The 24226-nt window shown below is 41.3% G+C and overlaps 1 protein-coding gene across 1 annotated transcript in view; it reads left to right on the top strand.

The window, feature by feature from the left end:
* Window positions 1-2090: 2090 nt before the first annotated feature.
* Window positions 2091-24226, top strand: part of LOC145397458 (cytochrome P450 2L1-like) — a 34703-nt gene continuing 12567 nt past the window's right edge. The window contains exons 1-4 of the mRNA XM_080270519.1: window positions 2091-2199; window positions 20912-21011; window positions 22590-22723; window positions 23997-24215. Of these exons, the coding sequence (XP_080126645.1) occupies window positions 2118-2199; window positions 20912-21011; window positions 22590-22723; window positions 23997-24215 (535 nt within the window). The 5' untranslated portion in view covers window positions 2091-2117. The remainder of the gene's footprint in view (window positions 2200-20911; window positions 21012-22589; window positions 22724-23996; window positions 24216-24226) is intronic.

The following is a 24226-nucleotide window of genomic DNA, read 5'->3' as shown; positions in this document are numbered from 1 at the left end:
CTCACCGCCGCAGGGGGAGACGTTGAAGACATAGAGAGAACCATACGTAACAATTCTCAGTACCCCAAAGCCGTATAGGGTGGTGATTGAGGAGAGGCAGAGTGTGAAGAGGGAGGAGTAGAAGGGAAGGAGAGAGGAGAGGGAAAAGGTGTGTGTGTGTGTGTGTGTGTGTGTGTGTGTGTGTGTTAGAGAGAGAGAGAGAGAGAGAGAGAGAGAGAGATTAAAGAAAGATCAGTTCCCAAGGCTGCATCACACACCTTGGTTCCACATTCAGTGTAGTCACCTAAAGTCAGCACTACATCCTATGAGGGAAGGAGTATTTTAGAATCTGTCCAATTTTAGCACCATTTTAAACAGTGGATTTGATTTCATGTGAATTTTATTACGGTATATGTAACTAGAAAAAGGGATTTACTGATGCAAATATATTACTCTTCATATATTTATTTTTATATCCGTATCTATCTATCAGTTTAATTGTCTCTGTCTACCTATCAATCAATCTATCTATCTATATATCAATCTGTCTAACTGTCTATCCATCCATGTCTTATTTCAGTATTTATATGTACTTATATTAAACGATATCTCTTATGATGATGTCTCATTAACCATCCTTTTATGTATCCCATCTCCATCTGTTTATCTGTGTACCCATTTATTTGTTTATCTCTCTATCTTTCAATGTATTTATCTCAGGATCCCTCTCACCACAGTAAATTGTTAACTCCTATGTAAGATTTTGACGGGTCAACGATATGTGGAAATTGAGTTTTTGATGCAATAAAAACATTTTTTTTTATAAACCATTTGGAAATATGGACCAAGACTCGTATTGCCGTCGGTTAGTGAAGCTCCCTAGCACCTCTTCCTAAGCCTTTTGTTTTTGGATACAGCTTGGTAAAATTAGTTTGTATGTTATTTATGATGAGTATGCTGGTATTTGAATGATTTAAATGACAAGGATAGTAAGGAGCAATTAGCAAAACAAATCGATTAGGATGATGTGTTAGGGAACTTTATTAACCCATAAGAATACGAGCCCAAGTTAGAAGTCAGGTAAGCCATAATGTTAAATATTAAAGGATACTCCTGTGGAAGATTTTGACGAGTTGAAAGATGTAAGAACTAGGTTTTTGGTGCATTAAAAACAAGATTCCTTTTGCTAATCAGAGACACGTTCCAAGTCAGACATTAGGTGTGCCATAGCGTCATCTCTTGTTTGCTGAAGTAACTGCTGAAATAGATGCTGAGAGAAGCGAATGGAAAGGTGAAGGGTGGAATCATCAGCATATGAGTGGATACGGTTTGATGTACAGCTTAGAAGGTCATTGATGAATAAAAGGAAGAGAGCTGGTGATAGGACATAGCCCTGAGGGACACCACTATTCATAGCTCAAGGAGAAAAAAGTGGCCGTCTATAACAGCAGCTATAGAACGACCAGAGAAGCTAGAGATGAAAGCACAGATAGACGGATGGAAACCGTAAGAGGGCAGTTTGAAAAATTAATAATTTATGCCAGACTCGATCGAAAGCCTTTAAGATGTCAAGTGCAATGACAAAGCTTTCGCCAAAATCTCGAAAGGAAGATGACCAGGAACCTGAAAGGTAGGTGAGAAGGTCGCCTGTGGAGCGTCCCTAACGGAACCCATACTGACGATCAGGAAGAAGGTTGTGATGGGAAAGGTGCTTTAAATTATTTTTGTTAAGACTTTAAAATTATTTCTGCACTGTAAATGTTATACACAGCCTTGTTTTAATTTGTTTAGATATAATTTTTCCTACTTCCTTATGTATATTTTGTTTAGAAATCCAGTGTTTCATTATACAGGGAACTACTTTATGTTTTATTTTCCACCCTCTTAACACTATCTTGGAGGGCGCGGACCCCCCTCAGGTCCTGCTCCGGGTTATCCCCAGCTGCCCCCTCCCATGCTCCCCTCTGCCCTGAAAGAATGATTGCGCATGCGTGGAAGGGAGGGTCCTGCGTCCCGTGCACAGCATACAGCACTCTCAGGTACAGCCGCGAGGAGAGACAGTGCAATCAGGAGAGAGAGAGAGAGAGAGGCGAGACTCACAGAGAAAGAGGGACACGGAGAGAGACAGAAGAAGCAAGATGGTGACCGAGTTCCTACTGTTCGTGTTAGTTTTCGTTTTCCTTCACCTTGCTTTTAAGAAACCATCGAGGCTGCCCCCAGGTAAGCAGTGGCCATTCTAGGATTTTTATTTTTCCTTTATTTCTGGGGGGGGGGGGCCTGAAGGATCCAAATGTTTCCCTCGTTTTTTTATTGGGAAAGCACACAGGAACTGGTATGTTTGCTGCCCACTGCCATGCTTGCTGAGCTGTTTTTGCTGCATGTTTTTAGACTTGCTGTGCTATTTTGGTTGTGTGTGCGTGTTTTTTTTTTACTTGCTGTGCTGTTGTGTTCTTTCATTTGCTGAACTGTTTAGTTGTGTTTTTAACTGTCGATACGTTTCGTTGTGTTTTTGTCTTGCTGAGCCGTTTTATTTTATTTTATTTTTTTGCGGAGCCATTATCAATGTGTGTTTTTATTTGCTGAGCTGTTTTGTTCGTGTTTTCTGTTTTGCTGTGTTTTGTTGTGTGTGTGTGTTTTTTTTTTACTTACTGTGCTGTTTTATTGTATCTCTCGACATACTGAGCTGTTTTGTTCTGATTTTTTTTTATTTGCTGAGCTGTTTTTTTTTTTTTTTTTTTTACTTGCTGAGCTGTTTTGGTTGTTTTTGTCTTGCTGAACTGTTTTTGTTGTGTTTTGTTATTTGCTGCGATGTTTTGTTGTGTTTTTTTGTTTACTGAGCTGTTTTGGTTGTGTTCTTTGTCCTGTTTTTTTTTTTTTTTAATTTGCTGAGTTGGTTGGGTTGTTTTTTTATTTGCCGAGCTGTTTTGTTGTGTTTTTTTTCTGATTTGCTAAGCTGTTTTGGTTGTTTCTTGATCTGATGAGCCGTTTTGGTTGTATATGGTGAGATTTTGGGTCCAGGACAAACGCAAGATTATGGCTGAGACACACGGTGGCCATTTGTCTCCCTACTATTACTTAATCTACAACTTTCCGTGTATACAGTGACAATAACGGCAGTATCAGTATCGAATCCTTTAACGGCGTAATATTCATGTTCATACTCAGGCCTGGCGCTCATCATACCCCCACAGAACTCGAATTTCTCGGAGTTCTCTGCATCTCGAAGACCTTGTTCTTGTCTTGCGTGTTTTTTTTTTTTTTTTAATTTAGCTTTAACTTCAATGTGTTCCTTCCTTTGTTATTCTAATTTCCCTACGCTTGTTTATAGTCTCGTCATATCTGTATTGTGCTTCTCTATCTTCATTCTGCTTTCCTCTCTCATTTGTTTTCCCTGTCATTATTATGCGATCCTTTATTAGTTGTTTCCCTATCTTCACAATACTGTTGTGTTTCCCTACCTTCACTGTGCTTCCTGGGTTTCACTGTACTTTCCAACTTTCACACTATTTCTCAGCCATCACTGTAATGCCCTGCCCTTGTACGTAGCTACATACATACATACAGTATAGTAAGCCAGAGATGAAACTGCTTATTATCCCACAACATATAGTTAACACGTAGTGATTGTCAGTCACATTGATCTATGGCCAGAGAAACATACCAAGCCTCTCTCACCCGAGGAATATTAACCAGCAGAGGAAAGTGACAAGTAGAAGGGCTGAAATATTAGGGCAGAGAAACATACCAAGCCTCTCTCAGTTTAGGAATATTAGCCAGCAGAGGAAAGTGACAAGTAGAAGAGGTGAAAAATTAGGGCAGAGAAACATAACAAGCCTCTCTCAGTTTAGGAATATTTGCCAGCTCTGCTAATGGCCAAATGTTATCAGCTTGGAGGGTAAATTTGAATAATAACCAAGGAGACTCATTTCCACCTCACACCTCTTTCAGTCCCATTAATGACCAAATATGTAAGACTGGAGGGCTAATTTGACTAGAAACCAAGGAGGCTGATTCTTACCCCATAACTAAGACCTATCAAATTTCCCTCAATTGATAACCAAGGCATGTATTCTCGTCGGGTAAGGAGGTTCCCTAACACCTCTTCCTAAGCGATTTATTTTTGAATATGTCTGGTTCATATCGTTTTGTACGTTGTTTATGCAGAGTATGGCGATATTAGATGGATTTAGGTAAAACAGGAGACGACTGTTAAGTGTTATAAGCAAAATAAATCACTTAGGAAAGGTGTTAGGGAGCTTCCTTACAAGAATACGGGCCCAACCAACTACATGCTCCTATGACCCACGTAGCTGGGGAAAATAGCCTATCTTTGTAACTGTCTATTAATCTATCTATAGCCAGACGTATCAATCACATGAGGGGTGGCAACAAACAAATCGGCTCCATGTCACCCTGCTCCCTTCCACTACGCTACCTTCCCCCTAACTCACACATCCCTCTCATATACCTCCTCACTCCATTCCTGTATCTCATCCTCGATCGACCCCTCCTCTTACTCCTTCCACCTTATCCTCGGTCTCCCCCTCCCTCTCCCCATCTCCACCGCACTCACATGCACTCTCCTCGATAGTTTCTCTCTCTCCATCCTCTCCACATGGCCAAACCACATGAATGTATTTCACCTAAAGCTTTCTATTACATCCACATCCACACAACAAAGCTCCTTCACCTCTAACAATTTAACTAGAATAAAAATTAGCAGTTCCGACCATCAAATAAATGCAGGAAGGATGGCGTCACTGCACTGTGTGGAGAGGTGGCTTCTTCAAGGCCACATTCTTCCTCTAGAAAAACAACATAATGGAGAGCGTTGTAGACAAATTGCAACGTAGGAAGGCCACTGGCGGGCCTCATTGAACGGGACTCCTATACTCTATTTACTCCTGGGTCAAAATTCCCATCTCCCCATCTTCATCTCGTAGACTGACGCTAGATTACGATGCCAGTCACGAAGAAGTGCTGCGGAAAGCTTGTAGAGCGGTATTATTGTCTCCGCCACAGGGCTATGTGAAGGAAGCTGCAAAAGGACGACAATCTGGGCCAAGTTAGAATAAAAAAGAGATAGAGAAATTTCTAGAGTATGGTGTTAGCTCTATGTAAATAAATTTAATGCAGAGAGAGAGAGAGAGAGAGAGAGAGAGAGAGAGAGAGAGGGGAAAAGAATGTGTTTGTTGTGGATTTTATTTGTAAGTCTTTCTAGCATGTGTGTGTGTGTGTGTGTGTGTGTGTGTGTGTGTGTGTGTGTGTGTGTGTGTGTGTGTGTGTGTGTGTGTGTGAGTGTGTGTGTGTGTGAGTGTGTGTGTGTGTGTGTGTGAGAGAGAGAGAGAGAGAGAGAGAGAGAGAGAGGGTTGAGTAACACAATGGTCAGGTAATCCCGTTGCCATGCCAACCCATCATCACGTGACATCCAAATCATCAGGTGAAGACGTAACACAATTGCATGTCCGCCTCGATCACACTGTTCTTGTTGTTGTTGTTGTGCTTGTTGTTGTTGTTGTGTTTGTTGTTATTCCTCTTATTGTTCCTGTCGTTGTTGCTGTTGTCGTTTTCGTTGTTGTTGTTCTTCTTCTTTTGGTTCTTCTTCGTCTGCTTTCACTTCCTTCTTCTCCTTCCTATTATTATTATTATTATTATTATTATTCTTTTTATTATTATTATTATTATTATTATTTATTTTTTTTTCTTATTATTATTGTTATTGTTATTACTATTATTCTATCTATCCATCTATTTATCCCAGACCCCTTAATCCCTTATACGGGGCAGCCACAAACAAATCGCCTCCATGTTACCCTGTCCCCCGCCATTTCGAGTAGTAGGGGTAGGGAAGTACCACCGCCAATATAACGGGAGACTCAGGAAATAGCCTGGATTCCATTTTCTCTCCTAGGCCTTGGTAGCTGGTTACACATCTTTCTGCCTCAAACATCAGAGGGCATCAGGCTGCCCTCTTTACACAACACACACATCCACATTACATCACATTGCCTTAAACCAGCTATCCTCTCTCCAAAAAACACCGATTTTGTCGTTACATATCATACACATTCCACAACACATCCCTGCTCTCCCCCCCATAAAAAGAACCATGGCTGCTGCTATACTGGGAATTATTGCGGTGGTTGCTCGGGTGACCACCACCGGCAGGGCTGGGTCGTTTGCACAGGGCCCTCCCGGTCATCATCAAGCGACTGTGCCACCTCCAGTGTTGCGGCGCCCTAAATCTCCTCATCAGTGCAGTAAAAATTTCTTTGGCAATATTAGGGAACTTCATTCCAACATCAACTCTGTTCAAAATTTCCTCCAGTTTGAATCCCCTGATCTGCTATTATTGACAGAGACACGAGTAAGCTCCACCTCTGATTTAGCTAGATTTAATTTTCCTGGTTATATCTTGATTCAATATTTCAGACCCAAAGGAGGCGTATGTTGCCTTGCTAAATCAGAAATTGCCCTGGAGGAGATTACTAAATTTAATTGTCCTTATTTCGACTATTCCACATACAAATTAAATTCTTTTGGTAAAGTTAAGTATTTCTGTTGTGTTTATCGTTCCCCTAATGCCCCTCCACAGCCTAGTTTACTTGATTCTCTGTCTTCACAGCTATGTATCCTGAACATTAATACTGCATCAGAAATTACTATTCTGGGTGATTTTAATGACCATAATGTTGAAAGGCTCACTTTTTTTCAGCCTGAACTGATGACTCTGGTCTTGAATGTGAACTATTTGCAGACTCATTTAATCTCACCCAGTTAGTCAGTCAACCCACCCATGTACCAGACAACACCGATCAAAATCTCCACCTACTGGACTTGTTTCTAACAACCAATTCAGATAATTATAATGTCGAAGTGAAGTCCCCCCTCGGATCCTCGGATCATTGTCTGATTCAAGCCACAGTTTAACACCTACGACACCCTCCTGCTCTGAACCTGTCGTGGTGACTAAATGACACTACTACAGGGCAGACTGGGAAGGACTCCATAATTTTTTCATGGATGTTCCTTGGACCTCCATTTCTCTCAAGATGCAAATTCCACGTTGGGCCACATACAGGAATTCAGTCGGCATGGAAACATTCATTCCCCATCATAGTTACAGAAGAAGATGTAATTCTCCTAAAAGGTTTGACCACAATTGTGCTAGAGTAACAGAACATAAAACAATAACCTATAACACTTGTACAAGAACCAATACCAAAAAGCCTCTAACTATTATAGAAATATCAGAAACCATGACAAATCTATTATCAATCTTTCTATTTCAAACTTTCTACATAGACAGTTTAACAAACTACTAAACAACCCAAATGATAACAAAATATTCTGGTCAACCCTTAATTCATTCAAAACTAAGTTCAGTACCACCTCTTCTATTCCACCGTTACAGTCCCCCAATGGAAATCTAGTAAGTGACCCACGTGGAAATGCCAAACTTCTTATTGACATTATTTCAACAAACTCAACCCTAAATACAGAAAATCACAATATTACTGTACCTGATTTTGAGTCCCCTCAAATTCCTCCTTTCATGATTCACGCCAGATACGTACAAGCTGTATTACAGAATCTCTCAGCAGACAAAGCTACTGGTCCAGATGAAATTCCTTCAATAGTACTTAAAAATTGCTCCTTAGTGTTGGCTCCTGTATTGGCAAAATTTTTCCCCTTATGCATCCGTACCTCAATTTTTTCAGCCTCTTGGAAAGAAGCAAATATCCATCCTCTTCTTAAAAAAGGGGGCAACTTCTGATCCATCAAACTATAGACCAATTGTAATAACTTCCATTCTCGGTAAAGTTATAAGACACTAATTAACAAACACATAATCAAGCATCTAGAAATCAATAAATTAATCAATGATCGGCAGTTTGGATTTAGACAAGAACGTTCAATTGTAGAATTTCTTTGCCTCCTTACCCATCAGATTAATAAAACAATAGACCAACACGGTGAAACACACACAATAGCACTTAATATATCGAAAGCATTTGACAGAGTATGGCACCGGGCCATATTGTCTAAGATCTCACACTATGGCCTTGCATCACTGGTTCCTCTAATTTCTTTTTACCTTCGTAATAGAAAAATACGGGTCATGGTAGATGGAGTTTATTCTCAGTTTCATTCCATCAATGTAAGCATACCTCAGGGATCAGTTTTGGCGCCAACTCTCTTTCTCATTCATATAAATGACCTCTATCTGTCACTCACAACCCAATACACTTTCATGCTGATGACTCGACCCTTCATAGTTCTTTCACATTTAATATCTCCTTTACACAATTTGAAATTATAAATTTCCAAATAAACACAGCAATTTCTGTGAACCAGGACCTTTCTAAAATTAATCAATGGGGACAATCAAATCTGGTCTCATTTAATGCTCAGAAAACTAAATACATTAATTTCTTCATCAGAATGAATCCCTCAGACTCTCGCATAATTTTAAAAGATGTCAATATTCCCATATCCACTACAGTTGATATCCTAGATGTTACTCTAAACCTCAACCTAAGCTGGACAGCTTATGTTAAATCCCTTGCAAAACATGCTTCCAAAAAATTGGGACTTATGTACAGAGTTCGTGAGTTCTTCACTGACGAGCAGATGGCCACAATATACAAAAGTCATGTGCGTTCTCAGATCGAATACTGTTCACCACTGTCGAGTGGATGTGGAGCGGTTGTATTGAGGCAGTTGGACAAAATTCAAAGCAAAGCCATTAGATTAATCAATGATCCTGCCAGTGCGCAGGACCTTCCTCCATTTTCAGTACGCAGAGATGTTGCTTCTCTAGCATTATTTTATCGATATTTTTACCGTAAGTGCTCTGACGAACTGGCTTCAATTGTGCCTCCCCGTCACATTTTCTCATGAAATACTCGGGCAGCTGGGAGAGCTCATGAACTCAGACTCTCTCCCCCGCAATGCAGAACCTCTGCTTATCCAAATTCATCTATACGCAGAACTACTACTCTCTGGAATTCACTTCCTGGGAATTGCTTCCCACAAATATTTAATCCACTTCAATATAATTCCAGTTGTTATAAATATTTTATGAATGGAGGATGCCACTAGGCACATGGACTTATCTTTTTTTCCTTTGTTTTTCCTTCCTTAATTCATCATCTCAAAAAAATAATAATAATAATAATAATAATTTCACTGCCCAGCTCCCAATTTACACTCCCCTCTCTCATATACCTCTCTACTCCATCCCTCCATCTCATCCTTGGCCTTCCCCTCGCTCTCTCCCTCTCCACCTCACTCACATACACACTCCTCGTCAGTCTTTCACTCTCCATCCTCTCCACATGGCCAAACCACCTCAGTGTGTTTCTCCTAATGCTTCCTATCATATCCACATCCACATCACAACGCTCCTTCACGTCCTCATTTGTCAGTCTGTCTGTCCATGTGAATCCACAGGCTCCTCTCAGATAACTCATTTCCACTGCTCTCACTCTTGACTTGTGTCCCTCCAGCAACGTCCAAGCTTCACTTCCATACGTCAGAGTTGGTATCACAATACTGTCTTGTAATAACTTTTTAACTTCCATGCTCACTTCCCTGTTTCTTATCACTGCCTTCAAGGAACCAGCAACCTTTCTTCCTTGTTGTACCCTTTCAAGCACTTCACACTACAAACTTCCATCTTTCTCTAGTACTTGAGCGTACTCACATTTTCCATTTCCTCATCATCGAACCTCACGGTACATTCACTGACTTCACCTCTCTCGAAGACCATAGCTTTACTCTTCCCCACATTCACCTTTAAATTTCGTTTCTTACGCACTCACCCAAACTCATCCACCAAGCCTTGCAGCTCCCCTTCGTGTTCACTTAACAACACAGTATCATCTGCAAACAACAGTAGAGGGAGTTTCCAAACACTGTCCCCTCTCATTAGGGTCACTCCAACATCCACTGCCATACCTTGTATCTCTTTTATAATCTCATCCAAATACAGATTGAACAATCATGGAGACATGACACATCCCTGTTTCAACCCAACCTTCAAATACCCTGTAGAAAAACTCACTCAGTTCACTATCCACACGCACTGCAGCCTTAGTACCCTCATACGTACTCTTCACAGCATTCAGCAACTTCCCATCTACTCCATATACTCTCAATACTCTCCACAATCCATGTCTGTCCACCCTGTCATATGCTTTCTCCAAATCCATGAAGGCCGCATACAACTTCTTTCCCTTCTCTAGGCACTTTTCCACTAAAGATCTAAGAATGAATATCTGATCCACACAATCTCCTCCCATCCTAAAGTCTTCCTGTTCTTCCCCAACTAATTTTTCTGTTGTTTCCCTAACTCTGACAATAAGTATCCTACCGTATACTTTTCCTATTACACTAAGAAGACAAATGCCTCTATGATTATCACACACTTCTTTTTCCCCTTTCTCTTTGTACAAGAGAATAATTATACCTGACTTCCAATCATCCGGGACATACCTTCCTCCTAAGCCAATCTGCACATCTTCCACATCAATTGTACTACTATCTATCTCCCATGCTTCAGCAATTCACCACACACTTCATCAATTCCTGGGGCTTTCCCCAATTTGACTTTCTTCATTGCTTCCACAACTTCTCTCCTACTGATTCCTTCCTGTCTTCTCAGATCCCTCCTTCTCCCAGCCATTCCCCAGCCACTTATACTCACATTACTTTCATTCTCTATGTTCAACAATTCATTAAAGTGTTCTCTCCATCTGCTCACTTTTTCTCCCTTCTCAGCTAGTAATCTACCATTTATATCTCTCACTCCCCTACTAACTTCATTGCCACCCTGTCTGACTCTTTTTACCTCTTTCCAGCACATTTTCTTACATTCCCTCCACTTTACACTCAAACTCCTTCCTAATTCTTCATCCATTCTCTTCTTACTCTCTCTTACTAATCTTTTCACCTCTCCCTTCCTCTCTACATATAATTCTCTCTTCCGTCTCTCAACTTCTTCCATGCCCCTATTTCTTATCCATTCATTATATGCTTTCTTCTTTTGTGCCACAGCCTGTCTCACCTCTTCGCTTCACCATGCTGTCCCTTGCACCCCCTTTCATTGTCTCTTCACCCCACACAACACCTCACATGCTGCACATATTTCCTCTGTGAATATCTTGCACACACATTTCACGCCCCCAATCTGCTCCAGTTCATATTTACCCAATGGTTCCTCCACTTCTCTCTTATATTCTGCCTTTTTCTCATCCTCTTGTAACTTTTCCTCTCTTCTTACATCTACTCCTTCCTCCCGCCCTTTCCTTCTTCCATTTCTCCATTTTTCTTGGACCTTGATCCTCAGCCTCAGTATGCTCTTGCATCCATTACACATCTTCACATCTTTTCATCAAAACACATAATCAATCATTGCCTTCCTTTCATTCAGTTCATCATACACCCTTGTCATCATTCGCCATGTATACCAGTGGATCAATTTGTGCCTGAAGAGGGTATTGGCTAGCACCAACCCCCTCCCAGCACAAAATGTCCACTAAAGCACTGCCATCCTTATCTATCTCAGCAGGAACACCCTCTCACAAACTACTCCATCCACCTTCACATTCCCTACTCTACCATTCATATCACCAATCAAAAACACTCTTTCATTCCGTTCAAACTTTTCCATGCACACTTCCACATTGGTCCAGAACTCTTCTCTCACTGTGCTTGCACGATCATTCGTTGGCTCATACACGAGCACAATCGCCCTGATTTGTAGCCCACCTTTCAATCATACCCACACAATTCTTGAACCAACTAATCCAAAATCTCTTATATACTCCTTCCATCTGTTACTCACGACAATACACACTCCTTCTTTTGCCCTCTCATTCTCGCCTACTGCTGCACATATCTCCCATCCATATTCCCATTCTCTCACACTCTCACTTCTCTGTTTAGTTTCAGTTAATCCACATACATCCACTTTCGCACCCTCAGACACCTGGACAATCTCTCTCTCTTTCACCTCATCATTTGCACCTCTTACATTCCAGGTCGCCATCCGTATCATGTCCTTTATACGGTCCTTAGTCGTCATCTTTTGGTCAGTTCTGGTCCGAGACTTCTTGTTCGTATTTTTAGTCAATTGTTTTCCAGGGAGGGGCACTAACCCTCCGCCAACCCACTTGCTGTCACGTAGGGAACACGTGTTGGTTGGTTATAAGGTTACCACCCAGCTTTGTAAATGATTTCCTGGTTTAAAGGAAATCATTTGGCATGCCACGATGTAGAGCTACCCTAAAATCAGGATACCACTACACTAAGTGGGTGGATGATGGGCTCCCCCATCATCATTATCATTTTTTTTTCTATTATTATTATTTTCATTATTAGTACAGTTATGCGGTACCGTACAGGTGTTACAGTTTAGCTATTTTTGTTTTTACCTTATGGAAAATCTAGTGGATGGAACGGCTCCAAATTTCGCATAGTAACCAAGGAGTATTCGAGGAAAATGGAGATAAAATTTTAAACATATGTGAACACTCAAGGTCAGAAAAAATATGATAAATTATTGGATGTGATTGAAAAAGTGCGGAAAAATACTTTGAGATGTGTTGGCCTTGTGAAGAGGATGATGACTGAGAGACTGACTAGTAAAGCATGTGTGATTGAGATTAAGGAAAAGGGAGAGAGCGAGACCGAGGATGAAATAGAGGGATGGGGTGGAGAGGGTGGGGAATGATAGAGTGACAAGGAGAGTAGGAGAGTGTATGTGAGTAAGGTGGAGCGGGAGACCAAGGATGAGATGAGGGATGGTGTGGAGAGGATGGTGATCGAGAGACGGACGAGGAGAATGTATGTGAGTGAGATTATGAGGGAGGGAGAGGGGAGACCGAGGATGAGATGGAGAGATGGAGTGGGGAGGTTGGGGAAAGAGAGACTGACTAGGAGAGTGTATGTGATTGAGGTGGAGAGGAAGACCAAGGATTATATGAAGGATGAAGTAGAGAGGATGGTGACTGAGAGGCTGACTAGGAGAGTGTATATGAGTGAGGCTGAGGGAGGAGGGGAAAACCAAGGATGAGATGGAGGAATGGTGTGAAGAGATATGAGTTGTGTGAGTTGGACGTAGGCCATACAAATGGCAAAGGACAGGGCAGCGTGGAGGCGATATGTTTGTGGCTACCCTTTACTGGATTAAGAATAGATGCATAAATGGATACATAGATACACTGATAAGCGGAAAGATAGATAGACAGATAGACTGATAGATACATAGATAGATAGGCCAAAAGACAATAGTACGGTTCTACACCCATTCCACAACACTCCTTGTGACTAGCACCATATGTTACTGTTAATCACTTGTTTCTATATTCGAGATACAGAGATGGCAATTTCACAACTATACTCTTTCACTCTGACTAGGCGTGGAACTGCTATCTCTCCATCTAGAATGCTGAGCCGTGACAATAGGTTAACACCAGAATACGGTGCTAGTCACGGAGAAGTGCTATGGGAAGGATGTAGAGCCAAAGCATTGTCTTGTTCCGCCACTGAGCGACGTGAAATAAACGGCAAAAGACGAACATCAGCCAGATAAAATAGAATGAAAGATGAAGTAAACAGAGCATAATTATTCCTAAAAAAGTCAATCAATCAAGTAATTAATCAGTCAAACAATTAATCAATCAATAAAAAGTGTAGGTCGCATAAATGTATTCAAGCATGTGACCATAAATTCGAGATAGTAATTCTTCCGTGTGGTGTTCCGCTTTGTGAGGCGACGTGGATCATGACTGGAATATCAATGCGGTGTTCGGACGCTTGTTTCTCCCTGATCTGACCTTGTTGCACACGCTCACTGGGTGCGGAGGGACCCTAACACCTCTTCCTAAGCGATTTATTATTTTTTATGTGACTGGCTAATATTCTTTTGTAGGTCATTTATGCAGAGTATGGCGATATTGGAAGGATTTTTATAACGCGGGAGAGGACAGTAAAGTGTAATGAGAAAACTTAATCGCTTGGGAAAAAGTGTTAGGGAGCTTCCTTAACCGACGAGAATAAATTATGTACCCTTGACATCCACGCAGACTTTACTGATATGTTGTTGTTGTTTGTTGTTGTTCTTGTCTTTCTTGACTGTTGTTGTTTGTTGTTGTTGTTCTTGTCGTTGTTGGTTGTTGTTGTTTGTTGTTGTTGTTTCCTCTTGTTGTTGTTGTTGTTGATGTCTTGGTATTCTTGTTGTTTATTTGTTTTTCTTTTTTCTAGTAGTTTGTTGTTGCTTGTTGTTTTTTGTTTGGTATTGTTTGTTGTTGTTTGTTGTTTGGTATTGTTTGTTGTTGTTTGTTGTTTGTTGTTATTTACTGTGGTTTCTTGTTGTTTGTTGTTATTTACTGTGGTTTGTTGTTGTTTGTTGTTTGGTATTGTTTGTTGTTGTTTGTTGTTTGTTGTTATTTACTGTGGTTTCTTGTTGTTTGTTGTTATTTACTGTGGTTTGTTGTTGTTTGTTGTTCTTTTTGTTGTTATTGTTGGTTGCTGTTTCTCTGTAGCGGGTCAATTATGAGTAAATATTACGTGCTACACATCCTCTTCGTGTTGAGGGTGGATGCAAACTGAAGAGATCGATTTAGTGACTCTATTCCTAACGCTTGTATACAGCTTGATGCAAATAAGACAGCAAGGTGTAATGAACAAAATAAATCACTTAGGAAATGGTGTTAGGGAGCCAGGAGGGTGTAGAGACAGCCTGCCCAGGTGGTATGACTGGTGAACAGGGAGTGGGAACCTACTGAGTTGGTAAAATGTGGAAATGTTAGTGAAATGTGTAAATATTAGTCAAATCTTTAAATGCTGGTCTCTCTCTCTCTCTCTCTCTCTCTCTCTCTCTCTCTCTCTCTCTCTCTCTAACCAGGCGCCATAATCGCTGGAACAACTGTCGGACTCACTTCTTCATTTCTGCAACATTCGCGGCCTTTCCTCTTACTTTCTATCTGTCGAACATCACCTCTCATCCTCTAAACGTCACCTTCTCTTCCTGTCTGAGACTCAGCTGTCAGAGGCAATTGACAGCAAACGCATTTCTGTGTCCTCCTACTTTCTCTATACACATTTCAAATTCAAATGTTGTTGTTGTGTACATGTACGCAACGATTTATCTTGCTCTCGTGTTCCTGAACATGATTCTTCTGAATTCTCTGCTCTATGGCTTCGGTTTTCTTGTCATTCTCTGACTAAATACATCTGCGCTTTTTACTTATCTCCTAATTCTACTGACTATGAAAAATTCATCAACCAGCTTACTTCTACAATGGAACACATTCAATCCATTTCTCCTTTCTCTGAAATCTCCATTCTAGGAGATTTCAATGTTCACCACATCTTTTAGCTCTCCTCTCATTTCATTGATCCACCTGGTGAACAAGCCTACATCTTTTCTATCTCTAATGACCTAGAGCAGCTTGTACAGCACCCTTCCCATATCCCTAACCCGCCTTGGAGAGAGCTCCAACATACTTGACCTCTTTCTTACAACTAATCCTTCTGCTTACACTGTTAATCTTTCCTCTCCGTTGGGCTCCTCCGATCACAACCTAATTACCTTAATCTGTCCTATCGCTCCAGTACGGCCTGTGGACCCTCCAAAGAAACGTCGACTGTTTCACTCTGGAGCTGCAGATTGGAAGGCCCTCAGGCCGTACTTCTTTAATTTTCCCTGGAATAATTTTTGCTTCCATGGCCTGAAGCCATCTGAGTGTGCATTGCACATTACGGAGATTATTCTCTAGGGCACGTAAGCATACATTCCATTCTCATATCCTTTGACTAATGCAAGAAAGCCTTTGTTAAATCACGCTTGTTCTACTGGCATCTGCAACAAGGAGAGGGCCTATAAAAGGTACTAGAACCAACCCACCCCTGAATCACATCTTGCTTATCTTTCTGCCCCCAATCATTCTAAGTCTGTTCTTCGCTCTGCTAAAAATAATTTCATTCATACTAAATGCTCTCAACTCTCCAACTCGAATTCTTCCCGCTTCTTCTGGTAACTTGCCAAAAACCTTTCTAACAACTTTACCTCATCATCCTTCCCTCCTCTTTTCGATTCTGATGACTCTGTAGCTATTTCTTCTACTGATAAAGCAGATCTCTTCGCTCAGACTTTCTCCTCCAATTCCACATTAGACGATTCCGGTGCTGTTCCTCCACCATTTCCCCCCTTTGACTTCCTCAGGCTGACATTATGATTTCTTCAGCAGACGTATTTTCTGCTATCACTTGACTTAATACTAACAAGGCATTTGGGTCTGATGGAGTCTCTCCTGTTGTCCTCAAGAACTGTGCTTCTGTGCTTACACCCTGCCTAGGTAAACTCTTTCACCCTTGTCTTTCAGCTTATACCTTTCCTTCTTGGTGGAAGTTTGCTCTCATTCAGCCAGTCCCAAAGAAGGGTGACCATTCCCAGCCCTCTAACTATCGTCCAATTGCTTTAACATCCTGTGTCTCAAAAGGTTTTGAGTCCATTCTTAACTGAAAAATTTTAAAGCATCTTTCCTATCACAACCTTCTTTCTGATCGTCAGTATGGGTTCCGCCAGGGACGCTCCACTGGCATACTTCTCACCTACCTTTCAGACTCCTGGTCATCCTTCTTTTGGGACTTTGGTGAAAGCTTTGCCATCGGACTTGACATCTCAAAAGCTTTCGATCGAGTCGGGCATAAATCTTTATTTTTCAAACTGCCCTTCTATCTGTGCCTTCATCTATAGCTTCCTTTCTGGTCCTTCTATAGCCGCTGTTGTAGACGGCCATCGTTCTTCTCCAAGATCTATCCAGTGGTGTTCCTCATGGCTCTGTCCTATCACCGACTCTCTTCCTTCTAATCATCAATGACCTAAGCTGTACATCTAACCCTATCCACTCGTATGCTGATGATTCCACCCTTCACCTTTCCATTCGGTTCCTGGAACGTCCATCTCAATAGTTGCTTCAACAGACTAGGGATGAAGCTATGGCAAACCTAATGTTTGACTTGCCTCGTATCTCTGACTGGGGTAAAAATAGTCTTGTTGTTTGTAATGCATCAAAACCTCAGTTTTTACACTTATCAACCTGACACAATCTTCTGCAGGAGTAGCTGTCAGGACTCCATATTATAATAATACAAATCATAATAGACAGCATGATAGATAGATATAGGAATTTACATAATCATAATAAAACTCATAATAGATAGCATAATAGATACGAACACCACTCAAGGTATGTGTGGTAAAAGGAAATGAGCTGGCAAGATTTTAGTGAAGGAATGCTAGAAGTGCATCGGAAATGCTACATACACACAGACACACACAAGCTTCTTCAAGTGACACTAGCTCTCCTGTAAAAGAAGGAAGGGATTAGAGAGTCAGAAAGGGGCTAGCCATAGAAGCAAAAGGTTGTGGAGAAAGGAAATAAGAAGAGGGGTCCAACGAGACTTAGCTAGTAAATTACGTTCCTGTGCAATACATACACTGCTCAACTTAAACTTTTCTTTGAAGATAATAAATCAAGATCAACTCCCTGTATCCATCTTTAACCCCTAACAGATGGGCGCTGTTACGTAACGTCCGTGCGTGAGGAGGCGGGTGACGTTACATAACGTCCTCCCATTTTCGGTCCTTATTTATTGGTGAAATTGGATGATGAGGCATCCTTGTCACCTATTTCCTTCCCTCTACTCTCCCAAGCCTTGAAACAATATAAAAGATATATATATATATATATATATATATATATATATATATATATATATATATATATATATATATATATATATATATATATATATATATATATATATGTATTAGTTGTAGTGTTAAATTTCTTCAAGTAAAACAGTATATATGTAAGTTATATTGTTATAAGTGTTCAAGTAAAATAGAAAACACATACAAAAGATATTGAAGACAATGAATAATGTAAAGAAAGCATAATTGATGAATGAAGTGTTCAGTGGTGAAGAAAAAGCAAATGAGTGAATAGTTTACTAGCCTCGCCCCAGGCGTTCCTGGTGCTAAGCTGCCTGCCCGCTCTCCTCCCTCACTCCTCCCCTCCTCCTCTCACAGCCAGCAGAAACGTATTACCACGCATGTGACACCTGTTGCCTTCGTTTTTCATCCATTTTCATCGATTTATGGATGTTTAGACTTATTCCTTGATACTTTATTTTTCCGAAAATATGCCGCCCCACACGATGGTATAATTGATAAGTTGCCCGCCCATAAGGGGTTAACTTCTCCTACCTTTGACTACACGATAACTAGAACGAAACCTAAATTTTAACATACTACAAGCTCAATAATCACATTTACAGTTGATATCCCACCCCTACCACCAGCTATATATGTGAATCTTGAGCTGTAATATGTTAATCTTCAGGTTTGGTTCTAGTTATCGTGTAGTCGAAGATAGGAGAAGTTAAAGATGTATACAGGGAGTTGATATTGATTTATTATCTTCTAAGAAAAGTTTAAGTTGAGCAGTGTATGTATTACACGGGAATGTAATTTACTAGTTAAGTCTCGTTGGACCCCTCTTCTTATTTCCTCTCTCCACAACCTTTCGCTTCTATGGCTAACCCCTTTCTGACTCTCTAATCCCTTCCTTCTTTTACAGGAGAGCTAGTGTCACGTGTACAACCCATAGGTCTGAGTTCTAGAAGCTTGTGTGTGTCTGTGTGTATGTAGCGTTTCTGGTGCACTTCTAGCATTCCTTCACTAAAATCTTGCAAGTTTATTTCCTTTTCCCACACCTAGCTTGAGTGGTATTGCTGTCTATTATGCTATCTATTATGAGTTGTATTATCATAATGTAAATTCCTATATCTATCTATCATGCTGTCTATTATGATTTGTATTATTATAATATGGAGTCTGGACATACCCACTAATGTTTATTAATATCCAGCCCAACCCTGCATCATCCTTGAACAGGCTTGGGGTTTCATTCACTCGGGACTTATCTTGGAAAGATCATATTTCACCTCTTGTAAAATCTGCTTCCAAGAGATTAGGTGTGCTAAGCCAACTCCGTACCTTCTTTACCCTGCACAGTTGTTGACTTTATACACGGATTCTATTCGTCCCAGTTTCCAGTACAACTCCCATGTGTGGGGAGGCTCCCCACATACAGTTCTTCTCAATAGGGTGGAATCAAAGGCCTATCATCTCATCAACTCTCCTTCTCTTACTGGCTCCCTTCAACCTCTGTCTCTTCGCCACATTGTTGCATCTTTATCTCTTTTCTATCACTACTTCAATGGTCACTGCTCCTCTGAACTGTCTGCTTGCATCCCACCACCTCTAAGATGGGCGCGTAGCACCCGTCTAGCAACAAACTCTCATCCCTTTTCTCCAGCTCTCTAATGCAAGAGTTAACCGTTACTCCCAGTCCTTCATTTACGAAGTATGCAACAGGTCAACTCTGGAAATGTCTTCCTCTGTCTTTTTTTTTCTACTTCCTGTGATCTCCAGACTCAAACACAGTGTGTCCAGGCATCTCGAAATGAACATTTCCTGAATTTGGCCCAATTTGTATTGTTGTTGTTTTTTTTCTTGGAAGGAACGGTTTGCGGGCCCCTGGCCTTTGGTTAATTCTTTCTTGTATATAAAAATGTTTGTAAAATCTGTAAATGTGTGTAAAATTTGCAAGTAATTGATGCCACCACACAAAGCTGCCACATCCTCTAATGAAATAATGAATGAACAGCTTATACACTCATTTACATATCTTAAAATGATTTAGAATAAATATTTGCTCGAGTGGTATTATGGAGTGCAATCAGTATATGTTGTTGTTGTTACGTCCGCCGACGAAAGCTGGAGTAGGTTATATATTCACCCCTGTTTGTCTGCCTGTGTGCAAGATTTGTGGATATGTGGGTCGTGAACTAACGAAGAGTTGATTGCATTCTTGTGATGATCTGAGTGTTGTGGTGTAAGCGTTGGAGAAGGTATGCGGTCTCTGAGTGTTCTTACTTTGTTTATTATTCTACTTTCTAATGTTCTTTTTAACTTCCGGCAGTTCTGTGTAAATTCCGGTAGTTTCTTTATCTTAACTTGGTGATTTTTCATCATTTTGCGGCTTATTTCACGTAGTTCGTTGGCAAAGCAGGGCAATGTTACGGCTCTACTTCCTTTCCAGGGCATTTCTTCGTGACAAACATCATACTCTTGTGCTAATCTATTGCTACAACTCAGCATTCTAGATGGAGAGATGGGAGTTTTAGTCCGCGTTAAAAACTGGTGAAAGGTAGAGTACCCCAAAAGATACATAAATAAATAAATAAAAAGGTGAGGTCATACTGTAGAGTGTGACCTCAGGGATACGAGACTGAATAGAAAGGCTGCTAGAGATCAAGAAGAGTGGAGAGCGGCCATTAGGTGACCAAGGTCGACTCACGGAAGTATGAAGGAGTCTTTAAAAATGAACATTGATGATGATCATGATGACGATGATCATGGTGGTGATGATGATGATGATGATGATGATGATAATGAGCCATTATAAATGAAGGACAATGATGATGATACTTGTGATGATGACGATGATGATGATGATGATGATGATGATAATGAGCCATTATAAATGAAGGACAATGATGATGATACTTGTGATGATGACGATGATGATGATGATGATGATGATGATGATGATGATCACAAAGCCAACTATTAAATATCTATCGTTTATGTTTTATATGAACCTGGGGCTACAACAACATCAAGTACTACCACTACGACTACTACCAACACCATTATTTTGCTACTACTATTGTTACCACCACCACCACCACCACTACTTCTACCATAACTACTACTACCACTACTACTACTACTGCTACATTACAACAACAACAACTATTACTACTACTACACGTCTCTCGCACACAGGCATCTGGGGTCTTCCTATACTGGGGAAGCTGCCAGACACCTCGACGTCTTTGGCCGAGCAGGTGAAGAAGCTGAGGCCAATTTACGGAGATATAATTACGTGAGTCGCTATACACCATCGTCTTCTTCCTCTTCTTCCTCTTCCTCGTTTTCATCCTCTTCCTCCTCTTCCTGCCCCTCCTCCTCTTCCTGCCCCTCCTCCTCCTCCTCCTCGTTCTCCTCTTCCTTTTATTTATCTGTCTACCTATCTGTCAACCTACCTCTCTACATACATGTTAACAAGCGTTTGAAAGACAAAAGAAAGAACAAAAATGACTAAATAAATAAAGGAAGAAAAAGAAAATAAAGACAAAACTATCTATCTATCTATCTATAGTCCGACGCCCTAATCCCGCAAAGGGTGGCCGCAGACAAAACGCCTCCAAGTCGCTCTGTCACCCACCATTTGACTTCCCTCCCCCCAACTCACTCCCCCCTCCCTCATATACCTCTCAACTCCATCCCTCCACCTCATCCTCGGTCTACCCCTCCCTCTCCCTCCCTCCACCTCACCTACATACACATTCTTAGTCAGTCTTTCACTCTCCATTCTCTCCACATGTCCAAACCACCTCAGTGTATTTCCCCTAATCTTCTCAACCACATCCACATCTATCCCACAACGTTCCTTCACTTCTTCATCCGTCAACCTGTCCCTCCATGTAACTTCACATGCCCCTCTCAAGTAACTCATTTCCACTGCTCTCACTCTTGACTTGTTCCCCTCTTGCAAGGTCCACGCTTCGCTTCCCATAAATCAGGGTAGGGATCACAATACTATCATGCAGTGCCTTCTTAACTTCCATGCTCACCTCCCTATTTCTCATCACTGCTTTCAGTGAACCAACAACCTTCCTTCCCAGCCGTACCCTTTCACGCAATTCATCCCCCAAAGTTCCATCATTACTCATCACACTACCAAGGTACTTGAATGCACTCACATTCTCCACATCCTCACCATCCAACCTCACTGTACATTCTGTGACTTCATTCCTCTCAAACACCATAACTTTACTTTTGTTTACATTAACTTTCAGCTTCCTCCTCCTACACGCTGTCCCAGATTCATTCACCAAACCTTGCAACTCCCATTCATCTTCACTCAACAATACTGTGTCATCAGCAAACAACAACACCGGAACCTTCCAAATCTCACCCTCATTCATTAGAGCCACCCCCACATCCACTGCCCTACCTTGCACCTCCTTTATAACCCCATCCATGTATATATTAAACAGCCATGGAGACATCACACACCCGTGATTCAGGCCCACACTGAGATCAAAGAACTCACTCAGCTCACCATCCACTCGCACCGTAGCCCTAGCTCCTTCGTACAAACTCTTCACAGCCCTCAACACTTTCCCCTCCACTCCATATGTTCTTAATACCTTCCACAGCAAAGCAATACAATTTAATCTCTCCACACAGCTGGTCAATCAATAGTTTCCTTTCCACACAGCTGGTTATTGAATAGTTTCCTCTCCACACAGCTGGTCATTCAATAGTTTCCTCTCCACATAGCTGTTCACTTGAAAGTTTCCCCTCCACACAGCTGGTCATTCAATAATTTCCTCTTCACACAGCTGGTCAGTAGTTTCCTCTCCTCACAGCTGGTCATCCACTCTCTCTCCCGCAGATGGCGCATGGGCAGTCGGGTCAACGTCTTCTTGTGCAACTATGAGGTCATCAAGAGAGCGATGGCAAAGCTGGAGTTGTCAGGCAGGCCAGACTTCTATACCTACAGTATAACCGGCAGTGGCTCCACGCTGGGTGAGAGAGAGAGAGAGAGAGAGAGAGAGAGAGAGAGCGAGAGAGAGAGAGAGAGGAGAGAGAGAGAAAGAGAGTGTTTTTATTCATCTCATCATTAGACACTTCTATTCATTCTTATCTTAATCACTACAGGATGCTCCAAGAATACCTCTCCACTACTAACTTACGTATCTGATTATTGTGTGTTGCGTGGACGGCTTAATATCCTTCTAAGAGCTTGGGTGTGGCGGTGGGAGTAGGAAATGAATAAGTGATGCAGGATAGACATTGATAACAGTCTGCTGGTGTGGGCGTGGGTGTGGCAATGGGGGTACTAAACAGACAAATGATGCAGAACAGACAATTATAACAGTCTGTTGGTGTGGGTGTGGGTGTGGCAGTGGGGGTAGGAATTGAATAAATGATGCTGGATAGATATTGATAAAAGTCTTCTGGTGTGGGCATGGGTGAGGCTGTAGGAGTAGTACTTGTATATGAATAGATGATGCAGGATAGACATTGACAACGATCTGTTGGTGTGTGCGTGGGTGTGGCAGCGGGAGTAGGAAATGAATAAATGATGCAGGATAGACATTGATAACAGTCTGCTGGTGTGGGCGTGGGTGTGGCAGCAAGAGTACGAAATGAATAAATGATGCATGATAGACATAAATAGTTGATTGAGAAGTCTCCACACCATTGCATACGGACACCATCTATGGTTAAAGAAGCTCCCAAACACCTATTCCTAAGCAGCTTATTTTGCTTATTACACCTTACTGTCGGTCCGCGTGTTGTTTAAATCATTCTAATATCGCCATACTCTGCACAAATAATGTACAAAAAGTTACAGTGTAACCAGCAATATCTAAAAATAAATATCGATGAAAGAGGTGTTTTGGAACTTTCTTCACTGACGAACACACGGACCTTCATCTCCACTTGATTTACAACACTTTTGGCTGTCTGATCCTTTTCCATAGCACCTCTTCGTGACTAGCCTCATATATCAGTGTTAATCTAATGTTAGGATTCAGCATTCAAGATGGACAGTGTCAGTTTTAGGTTAAGTTAGTGTAAACCGTACATAGAGCAGTAACATCCTCTACCCTAAGTATCATTTTCGAAAGCAGGATCATGTGAGAGAAGAATTTTTGCTTGGTCCTTTGCTAGTTTTAAGACTTGGGCATGGGACTGCACATACTTCCTCTCTACTAGATAAATAAGTAGGAATCAATCATCACAAAATACCACAGCTGAATATATCCAACTAAACTAACATCCTCTACTGCAGGCATAGTCTTTAGCAATGGGGCCCCATGGCAGAAAAATCGTCGCTTTGCCCTTCGTCAGCTTCGGGACCTGGGCATGGGGAAGACTTGCCTAGAGGAGGTGATGCACAGTGAGGCAGGGTATCTGGTGCAAGACTATAAGAAGCACACGGGCAAGGAACAACCACTCCCTCTCTCTCTTGGGGTGGCCATATTGAATGTGGTGTGGAAAATGGTTGCTGGTGAGTTTAAC

This window comes from Coenobita brevimanus, chromosome 41 (assembly GCF_032717465.1).
Source record: "Coenobita brevimanus isolate Jiangsu-jjx chromosome 41, ASM3271746v2, whole genome shotgun sequence".
In the NCBI taxonomy this organism is placed as follows: domain Eukaryota; kingdom Metazoa; phylum Arthropoda; class Malacostraca; order Decapoda; family Coenobitidae; genus Coenobita; species Coenobita brevimanus.
The sequence above is the reverse complement of the archived record's forward strand: the minus strand, read 5'-3'. Positions and strand labels throughout refer to the sequence as shown.